Source organism: Argiope bruennichi, chromosome 6, assembly GCF_947563725.1.
Source record: "Argiope bruennichi chromosome 6, qqArgBrue1.1, whole genome shotgun sequence".
In the NCBI taxonomy this organism is placed as follows: domain Eukaryota; kingdom Metazoa; phylum Arthropoda; class Arachnida; order Araneae; family Araneidae; genus Argiope; species Argiope bruennichi.
This window is the reverse complement of record NC_079156.1, coordinates 53,496,940-53,508,460: the sequence shown is the minus strand read 5'-3', so window position 1 is coordinate 53,508,460 and position 11,521 is coordinate 53,496,940. Positions and strand designations below refer to the sequence as shown.

At 27.3% G+C, this 11,521-nt stretch overlaps 1 protein-coding gene across 1 annotated transcript in view; it reads left to right on the top strand.

Moving 5' to 3' along the window:
- The first annotated feature begins 848 nt into the window (after positions 1-848).
- The window catches only part of LOC129972404 (synaptic vesicle membrane protein VAT-1 homolog-like), a 29,565-nt gene continuing 18,892 nt past the window's right edge, over positions 849-11,521 (top strand). Inside the window, exons 1-3 of the mRNA XM_056086527.1 lie at positions 849-1,140; positions 6,260-6,389; positions 10,035-10,250. Of these exons, the coding sequence (XP_055942502.1) occupies positions 938-1,140; positions 6,260-6,389; positions 10,035-10,250 (549 nt within the window). The 5' untranslated portion in view covers positions 849-937. The remainder of the gene's footprint in view (positions 1,141-6,259; positions 6,390-10,034; positions 10,251-11,521) is intronic.

Here is an 11,521-nt window from a genome sequence, read left to right as displayed (position 1 = left end):
ATAAATTTTATATAACATCAAATGATTGGAGTAAAATGTTAGTTAAAGAAATGTTAAAGAAAAAACTTAAAGAAATGATAAATTAAAACGTTTGATTTCGTATTTTCTCTATTGTGTAATGCTAAACATCAAAAAGGGGTTAAATATTTCACATTTTTATATCTGATAATTCTTATTCTCAAATTACAGAGGTTAATATGTTGGAAATTACTCTACAAGAAATTTAAAAATTTCATTTACAGCAATACATTTAATTGTGATGATAATTTTGTTATTTTGGAAGGTTTTAGAAATAATCCATAATTTTTAGTGATAATTATAAGAATTACAAACAGTTCATAATTTTTTTAATAATAACAATTTCAGTATATTCTTTAAAAATATACCACTTAATTTAACTAAGCATATAAATCTATCACTAAACTTGCTTGACGTTCTCAAACATTTAAATATAAAGAATAATTTATTTTATGTCAACTGAGTAAGACAAATTCTATCAAAAAGAAAATTACTCTTATGATGAAAAACTTTTAATAACGAAATAATAATATTTAATGATAAAAAAATCAACATTTAATTTCGAAAAACGAGTGATAATAAGTTAGTTTTATGTAATTTTGGTTATAAATATACCAAAATATGACAGGTGGTCATGTAATCAAATTTTCTACGTTCAGAAATCTTTTGAGATCAAGGCTCATAATTTAGGAATATCTATTTTATCCGAACACTTGTCAAATCATAAATAAATCTTCTCTACTTCCAGTTTCTATTTGGCACGATACTTGGCGACACCAAAACCCATCTTGGCATGAAAATGCGGCAACCCTCTACCGGCGATGCGGCTGTGTAACAAAGCAGTCAACCAACTGTCATCCGAAGACTACGGACATCTCTTTTCTTAACAGCTGTTATCTCTACTTAACAACTTTCCATCATGGGGGACACCAAAACTGACGACTCCAAAGCTTCTGAAAACAATGTCAACCAAAACGCCGAAGATGGTTCCGCTGCTACGCCAAAAGAAATTCGCGCGATTGTTCTGACCGGCTTCGGGGGTCTGAAAGCAGTAAAAGTCATGAAAAAACCTGAACCATCTGCACCAGCAGAAGGCGAAGTCCTGATACGGGTGAAAGCTTGGTGTGTATTTTTAGAGTTTTTAAATTCATTTTTCTGTTGTCAAATAATGATAAAAATGTATAGTTCGAAATGGCTTCCGATTCGATTATTTGCTTTGAAATGTCAGACGATAATAAACTTGGTTTGCGGAGCACCATCTGTTAGGGAAATCTCAGCGCTGAGCATCCATATGTCACAGATGTACCAGTATTTAATCATTTGCTAGGCTTCTGTTTTTAATAGATATTTGTTCAGAAGTGTGTTTTGTTTGAGTTAGCCAACTGTTTTTTTCTTTGTTGAGTATTGGCAGTGAAATGTCATAGTTGTCAAAACATATGCACTATGATAATCGTTTGGGCATATGTTTGTGTGCAGCCGAAAATAATAATCTTTACACATCTTTAAGCGAATATTATTTTTCTGTATCAATTTTATGAAATTAAAATTTATTATTTTTCAAATTTTTTCTATATAAATTTTATAAAATTAAGGACTTGTGTATGTTATGTTTGAACAATCTATTCTGATAAAATTATAAAGGAATTTAAAATTACTATAAATAAACAGATTTTCAGTTATCTTTTTTTAATTTTGAAAATCTTAGGAAGTTTAATAATATAAAAATTCCTTAAAATGTTGTGACATTTTTATTTTGAGCATTGAGTTATTATTAATAAATATTAATTCATAATAAAAGAATATTAAAATTTATATTTTAATAATATTTAATATATATATGCTAGAATAAAATGATGTTTTTTAGATAAAACGTTAGAACATATTGGTCAAATAATATTTCTAAATTTTAGTTCATAATTATTGTTATTTGCGAAAAAATATATTTTTATTTTTTAAAATTGGAAATCTGTATCTAGATACGTATTTCTTTGGTAATAAATATTAAAATAAAGCAAATAGAAGAATTAATAGATTGAATGACGTTTATGATCTATTTCATATTGGTAAAATTTTATATTTTCATCTATAGAGATAAAATCTGATTTTTTTTTAAAACAGAAATTAGGCTGTTGTTTAAGGTTCCGGTAAAAATTTAATGTTAATTGATACTTTGGTTTCAATTTAATGAATTTTAATTTTGAGCAGAAAATCTGTATATATATAGTGTAAAGACATATGAGATATAATTTTATTCAAATTGTTTCACCAAGTTTGAATTATGGGTTAATTTTACTGTTTCTTTTTTTTTTTCTGAAATTTCACAAAAAAATGAAAGAAATTATTGTAATATTTTAAATATTTTCAATTTTGTGTTAGTTTCTCGGTTGAAAAACTACTAATTTTTATAAATAGTCATTCTTTTTTGGTAGATAAATATAAAAAAAAGAGCTTAAAATGTTTCTATAACTTCCCATTCTGAATCTCATGAACAAGAATATTAGTCGCCGCCCTTCTTTAAAATATTGTTTTCTGAACATTTTTATCTTAGGGTGATCAATCGAATTTACAACTATATAAAAAAACATGAAGAAATAAAATTTTGAACTTTTGAAGCTGAAAATAAAAATAAATAAATTTTAAAAAAATGTCTATTAAATCTTCATAAGAGTATCAAGTTAGATTGTTACTAGACTCACAAAAGGAAAAAAAAAAAAAAAAAAAAAAAAAAGAATTTTTTTTCTAAATATGTTTTAACTCTTATCTATGTTCCACATTTTTCTATTGAGAACAATGAAATAATTTTATATATATCGGAAGTCAAGAAGTGATATAGATATGATTTCTATTGCAAAATGCCTAAAATTTGAATTGTTTTTTTAAACAAAACTTTTATAAACGATTCTTTACACTAGTGGTTTACTTAGAGATTTTTCTTCCTTTTTTTAAGAGATAACAGTTAAGTGTTTATTTGATAAAACACTTTTTGTGCACGTTGTGTGCACTTCGATTTGTTAGTGCATATTCTTTTTTGAAACAAATCATTCTTTTAATCTTAATAAAATTTAAAGTTCCATCAATAAGTTTATTTAAAAAGATAAATTTTAACCACTTAGTTTTTTTTTCTCTTTGGACTATCCCAAAAAAGCCATAACTGTCTTTAAATAAATCATATTGTAAAAATTAAATTCTGCTTATGTTTATGTAACCATAGCTGTCTTTAAATAAATCATATCGTAAAAACTATATTCTACTTATATTTATGTAAATCATAATAAAACCTGTTTGTTTTTTAAACTAAAAAATAAATTGTGTGTAGCTTTTAGAATTTATTCATTTTAATCACTTATCGTATATCTATGTATACCATAAGTTGCAATACATGTTGATAGCATTGTGAAGATTTGATTAAATAGATTCGCGGATTCGAAAATTCGAGTTTTTCTTCTTTTTCTTTTGTGTCTAATCCAAGGAAAGAAACAACTCTATGCAGGACATGCCATAAAAACAATATTGTACTTAAATTTATTCTATAATATAAAAAAATTCCATACATCTTCTAATTGAAACTTAGAAAAATTTGGAGCAAAATTTTGGATTTAGATTTTTTTTTTATTGTATATCGTTGATTCATATACAGCATATGCTGCAATATCTATAAGTAACAATAAGGAGTTTTAAATAGATACACCACATACCTATGTTCTGACAAAAGTAATCTAAAATATAAAGCCTTTACGGAGGGAAGTTCGGCTTATAAGTTGTAAGAATTTTAATTATTGTCAAATATGCCGTCCTCAATATGGAACCACCCATTAAGACGCACGTAGTACATATCTCGAATGGATATTTTCATCAAATTACTAACAGGTCTGTTTGAACATGCGAAAGACAGGAAGAAATCCATTCTTTAAATGTCTTGACTTATCATCCAAGTACTCGTGGTATTTCTCTGTAGAAATCCGTAATCATTATTGGTATATCGGTATAGGTAATTATTATTATTGGCGCATAGGAGAAACGTTAATTCGAATCAATGGTTTTAAGTATTCATAAGGCATCATTACATTCAGACGTCTTAGGTTAAATTAATACTGGACTTATCACTCAGTCATTTAACTTTTCATGAATGTTAATTTGAAATAATTTAAAAAAAAGAAAAGTCTATTAAAAGTAGAAAAACTGTAAAACAAATTAATATTGTTCATGAAAATTACCTAAATAGCAAAAAATCAATACTGACTGACTCCTATTTTTAATTAATTAACTAATTGGTTTTTGCTCAGAAATGGAGTAAAAGAAAATGGAATTAACTGGGTTTTCTAAAAAATAGTAAACTTTAATACTGGATATATCCAAAAAAAAGTATGAAAATAAAATTTTTGACGCAGAATTTTACGTTTAAATAATTTAAATATATATTTTGTCGATCATATATCGGATTCCCCCCCCCCTTAAAAAGTAAGATATGAAAAACAGTCTAGAGATGCCAAATTTTTTTAAAACGTTTGATTTGATCGTTGATTAAACAAAAAAAAGAACCTAATCATTTTTTATTTCGAGCTAATTCTATTGTCTAAATACAAATCTCTTATAGTTGCAAACTGCTCAATAATAGATATGAATTTTTTGAAATCCGGTGAAGTGATACAATCCGACTATTTCTAACGAAAGCAGTACTTATTTTATTAAACAAATAATGAGGATCTGAACTGTCTTTCACACGACTTTTTTTTGACCTTGTTTGAAATGAATATTTTTTAATGAAATTGGTATTTTTTGTTAATTGTTACTTTCAGAGAAAAGATATTCCAATTTACTTTGCATTCTATATCTTTCCTAAATTTTATAATATATAGCTTAAATAACTTTTTACAGCTACATTTTTTAAATCTATTTTCTGGATATAATATAATTGCACACATTATTAATTATATAATTTTATTAATTAATTGAATTTCTAATTGTACTAAAATAATTTGAAAGTAAGAAAACAACTCATTCTGTGGTTTATTGAATGTTTTGAAGTTCATCAACGAGATAAATGCTGTGTTCACACTTTTATAAAGCCTTTTTAATTTAACTTGATGTATTTCATGCTTATAAAAATGCAATTTTGCATTTGATTTATTATTATTATTATTCATTTTCTTATGGTCTAAAGTTTTAAAATTTTGCAGATTTATGGATTGTTCACAATATTCCATCTTATAATTTTCATATTTTAATCATATATTTATTGAATATTATAATGAGATTTTGATTTGGTAAAATGGCGCCATCTAGTAGTGAATTTGAAAAATAATTGCTCTCCACCTTTCTGAATAAAAATATAGAAAATAATTAAAAGAAGCGATCTATTTTGTTTATAAATGTTTTATTGTTTATTTACTTTGATTTATTCATGTTTTCAAAAATGAAATTTTGTAATTGACTTTTTACGTCCTTCATAATGGATGTGAATTTTGAAATTAAAGAAAGAGAGGTTTTAACAGAGAGCAATTTTATAGAGTGATTTCTTAATATGAACCGTATGACGATACAGTATTTTCTATTTTTAGAACTTTACTATCACTAATCGATTAATTATATAAAAGTTTGATTCCATGTTCGCTGCGCCATCTGGTGTCAATAACAATCAAATGTGTCCTACCATAATTATAATTGATTGTGTTTTCCATAGTAATTGTAATTATGAACACAAAATTTAGATAAAAAATAAAAAGAAGAAAACAATAAAATAAGCATTTTTTTAAAAAGTATACTTATGCAGTTGTAAAAGCATATTTGTGCTTTTTACTAAAAGATTTAAATATAAAAATGTTTTTTTTTTTCTTTTACAAAAATTTGGAGCTTACATTAAAAATCTTCGACATACTAGGCACTGAAATTAGTACTTTATAAATACCAAAAAAAAAAAAAAAAAAAAAAAAAACGAAAATTTTTAACATTTCTTTAAAAAAAAAATTAAAACATACTATGAATTTAATTCTATTTATTACATAAATGCAATTCAATTCTAATTTATTAGAAATTATTTTTCTCAGAGTTTCACGGTGTTTGCTTTTATCTCCAGATTTCTGATCGAATAAATATTTTTCATATTTATGTACACTGGAAAAAGCTTCCTTTTTATAAATCTTTTTTTATTTATTTATTTTGGATTTCAATAGCTTTTAGCATTTTTGTTGGCTTTTAGTGTAACCTCTGATATTTTGACGGGAAAAGTGTTTCATCCTTTTAGTGGTCTGAATTTTCTGGATCTGATGGCTCGTCAGGGGGCGATAGATAACCCACCGAAAACACCCTGCGTCATGGGATTTGAGTGCGCCGGAAACATCGAAGCTGTCGGAGAAGGCGTCACGGATTTTAAGGTAGCATTTTTCTTTTATTCCTTTCACTCCGTTTTTCTGCTACATCGAACTGGAAAATAATTTTTTTCATTTTTATGCCACGTGAGTTTAATGTACAGTAACCGAATTTTTCTTTACAATGTTGCAGTTTGTAATGATTTAGGATTTGTTATAATCCATTAGAATATTTAAAAGATTGATGACAAAAAATTAAATTACACATTTTTGTTTTTATAAATTTTTATTTAGTATTATTCAAAGAGTGTTCAAAGCGAATTAAATTTCATATGTTTGGTTTTTATAAAACTTCATTCATTATTATTTAAAGAGCTTTCAAAGCAAATTAAATTGCACATTTTGGTTTTTCATAAATATATATTTAGTATTATTCAAAGGTATTCAAAGCAAATAAAAATTTAAGAGAAATTTAAATTTGAATTTTATTATTTTTAATTTGTTAAACTTTAGATAGGGAATATGAAACATCTTTATTAAATGCCTGAGGAAGCGCATTGGATTTCTGGCCATGCGCCAATTCAATACACGTGGTGACCTTTGACACCTTTTCAAGGGCACCGAAGGGATCACTTTCATTTGAGACGTAGATTGATTGCGCAGTAATTTTTACAAAGGGATTAATTAAACCGAAAGTGGAATTAGATCACGAAATAAGAGAATATTTTTAGAATGAAGTTACTATGGGCCAAATTAAGATAAAGTCTTGGAAATTAATTAAATTGGAATTAGAATTAAAATATCATTATATATATATAATGTGTGAGTAAATCATTTTTTGTCATTCTGCATTTAAATACGTAGGAATTTAAATAATATTGTTTTATAATTCATAGTATTATCTACATAGATATAACAACAAAAACTGCGAAATAAAAGATCATGTGATCCTTATTAGCGAGTGCAATGATGTATTATCGAGGTGAAATTGGAGATCTGTTATTATGCTTAAATTTTATAAAGATGATATATTTGTCTTTATATAAAATATTTTACTTCTTCTGAATCTGGGCAAATAGTAACATTATACTACTCGTTCAGTTTTGAAGACGCTTGCTTTGACGCCAATGAATGGTCCCACACTTATAAAGCCAGAATTTAACAAAAACACTTCATAAATGATAGTTGAAAAGGATTTTCTTAATATTAGCTAGCAGATTTCCAGTTGAAATCTCAAAGTGAATACCAATATAAGAAAAAGTATTCATGCATTGATAGTGACTCATTGATGATATGAACTATTTTTAGATATAGAGCTGTGTTTCAAAATATTAAATAACGCAACAAAGTGGATCACTATCTCGGTACATCAGATTTTACACAATAATTTTCAATGAGATTTTCATATTAAAATTAACAAATACAGTGGCAAATGATTGATGAAGCACAATAGAGATTTGATTAATTTAAGAAATCAAATCAGGAAAATGTATATCTAAAAATGAGTGCATCAAGTTTTAAATTCAAAGCATCTGCTAGAGATTTATTTTTAACATGCAATTTTTGATTGAATAAAGCCTACTAATAAATGAAGAGTAATTAATTTTAATAAATAAAGATTATAATTACTAATAAAAGTCATTACTAAATAAATTATCATTAAATAAAGATTATTATTATCAAAAAAATGTGCATCACTTTGGATACAACAATTATGTAATAAAGATTCAAAATAAAGAGAATTTACACCTGCAGGTTCAAAATTTATATATATATATATATATATATATATATATATATATATATATATATATATATATATATATATATATATATATATATATATATATATATATATATATATATATTACAAAAATAATCCTATTCTTTCTGTAAAAATAAGGAAATATTTAGGAACATTTTGATTAATTGAGTTTCCTTTTGGCAGCCATCATGTAACTAAATTAGATTTAATGTCCTCATTTTATTTACTTGACTTTTAAAATGGCAACTTCCATCGCGATTTTTACTAATTTACGCTGGGAGAAAAAAGGGAAAAGAACTTAGAATCAAATATTTCGATTTATATATTTTTTTAACTTTATAGCGCCATTGATGGCATATGCTAATACTTTTGAAAAGATATTTTTTTTTTTTTACTTTACTTTAAAAATATTTTTCAAAATTAAATTAATTATGTATTTTCCCACTGAAAAAGAAAAAAATCTCAAGTTCAATTCTTTAAAACCAGTTTCATACAATTGAAATGCCTATAGCACATGCTCGTAACATTACAAGCATTTACAATTTCCCATGATGCGTAAAAGATTGTGATTTTTCTTCGATTGCAAAAAAGTTAGCTATTTCCAACCTCCAGATTTATTTCAGGATTTTCAAACTGTAGTAAGAACACCAAGATAATGTATTTACTTGACAATTTTCAGATTACGACAAGATCATTTAATCCCTAAACTAAGATCTTGTTAAGATAGTTGAATTCGAGAATTTATTCTGAGATTTTCAGATTACACCAACGCCAAGTTGGCTACACTTTTTTTTTCTTTTACTGATTTATAGCGGGGGTATCAAAAATAAACAAATACCCAAACAAACCATTTCTGCATTATTAGACAGTGACGAAGGAAAAAGATGTTATCCTTAATCATTGGCATACTTTGGGGAGACGCAAACGACAAGGACTCATTGAAAGCTAGTAGCGGGCGTTCTGCCACAATACTGAGTTAATTCACGTCTTTACCAGCGCCAAATTACCGATCTAAACATCACAGTGTGGTATATCCATTACCAAGTTATTCCCACGAATACGTCTTATATACCGTTTTTATTCGAATGTAGAATTTGCTTGAAGATTCTTGAGTTCCGAAAAAGTACAACGAGCAATGAGAAAAATCTTTCGACTTGACATTATATCATGTCTTCTTATTTAAAATCACAACAAAATTTCGTGAATTTGATTTCCTGAAATTACAATTTGATTTTTGAGCCGTGTCTCAAAAACATTAAGCTCACCCATTTTGCTAAGATCCGCTGATTCTTCCTTGATCAAGTAGCATGACTTTATATAGTTTTGAAGCCTTTAATATATTTTACTTTATAATAGTTAAATTATATTAACCATTTAACTGTGGTATTTATTTTTAAAATCAAGCAACCATTGGTGTTACATTCGATGTACATACGACACATATACACGTAGAGTGTAATACAAATGTTAGCACAATAAATTTTGCAAAAAATGGTAATAAAGCGAATAAGGCATCTTTTTTATTAGATAAAAAAAATTGCACTTCAACCGAGCCTAAATGAAGGTTTAGATTGACGTTCATACACGTCGAATGCACTTAACTGATTAAATAGATAATAAATGTAATTATATTAAACCCAGATAACATTAATGTTACAATTATAAAGAAAAAATAAGAAAAGTTGAATGACTGTAAATATAAAAACTAAATATTATGAAAATGATAGGCAAAGTAACAGGGACAGAAGGCAAGTTTGCAATCGATACATATCTTCGTATGAAAGATGACAAAAATGAATAGTTGTGGTGGGTAGTTATTTTGAAAGAAACACCAAATAACTATATTGTATCCGTATATTTTCTCCTGTAATAAGTTATGGGATTTTTTTAACATGATAGAATTAACACAATTCAAATTTGTGTGTGTGTGTTCTTTTTTGGTTTAGGTTGGCGATAGCGTGGTTGCCCTCACGGAGTACAAAGCGTGGGCCGAGTTGGTCTGTGTTCCAGCCAAATATGTATATTCACTGCCGTCTGGTATGGAGCCCAAGGAAGCAGTCTCAATGCTCATGAACTACGTCGTTGCCTACTGCCTGGTTTTTGACATTGGAAATCTACAGAAGGGACAAAAAGTCTTGCTACACTCTGCTGGAGGAAGTGTTGTGAGTAATCTTTCCCTTTGCTTTAATCGTTTCATTGATTACTCTATTTTATTCAAAGAAAGGATTTGATGAATCACTTAATTTAAAAAAAAGTCCAATTTGAATCTAAATTTTTAAAAAATCAATTTAGTGAAAAGTGTTATCTATTTTGTAACAAAATTTAACCTCGTGAAATGTCATTGCCTTATTGTTGTTTCTTATGGCACTTGCCATGGACAAGCCCACTGTTCGAAGACAGCCGATTTAAGCCTAAAGGGGAGCGCCTCTTGTTTTTATTGTAGTGCCATCTTGGGCCAAGTGTACGACTTGACTACTCACGGATCACTCATTCGCTTGCACAACCCCTTTTTACAGGAGGACACATTCGCTCATCTCACAGATAGAACAACCATGTCCAAACCGGGACACGAACCCGGGACGCACAGATCACGGGGTAGACGCGCTATCCCTATGCCAGGACGCCGACTGTCATTGCCGTAAACACAAAATATAATGCAAAGGCATCAAAAATTTGAAAATCACAGTTAACTACGATTTCAAAAAATATGTATTTCAAGTATATGCATTTCAATATAAAACATCATTCAAAGGACTAATGAATCATAGAAATGAATTGATTAATACAAGTATGCACCAATTATAAAATAAGTAAAAAAAACGCTACATTTGCTGATCCAAACGAATTTTTTTATTCTGCAAACTTTTAACGATGAAGTCAATATGGCGTCATTTTGATCACGGAATTAATATGTAAGATCTGTAATCATGCCATGAATTATTTTAGCCACCAGTACTTTTGTATTATTTGTCGTTTTCGATGACATTTTAGAGCGAAGATAAGGCTTAATATTACTGTGTATCTGAATTTTCCTCTGATGAAAACTGTTCATATCAGTATGGCCTATGTTGAAAACCTATTTACATTGCTCTAAAAATAATGGAAAGGATTTTTGATTTATATCACAAATAATCCTTATAATAAAAAATCTGAACGAAATAAAATATTGTATCATCATGGAATTATACATCCATTTGCATTCGTTGTGTACAGTTTCTGAATTCTACGCATCGATACATTTCAAATAATTGTCTAACGAAAAGAAAAAAAAATATTTTATACTGGTCCTCTCAAGCGAAAAATTATCTCGTCAAGAATTTAAGTTGCATATTTCTTCAGATAAATTGCTCCAATATAACTTTATGCCTATAATTTCGCCAAATTATTTGACATTAAAGCTTTGCTATTTTAATTGTCTGATTTAAATAAACTT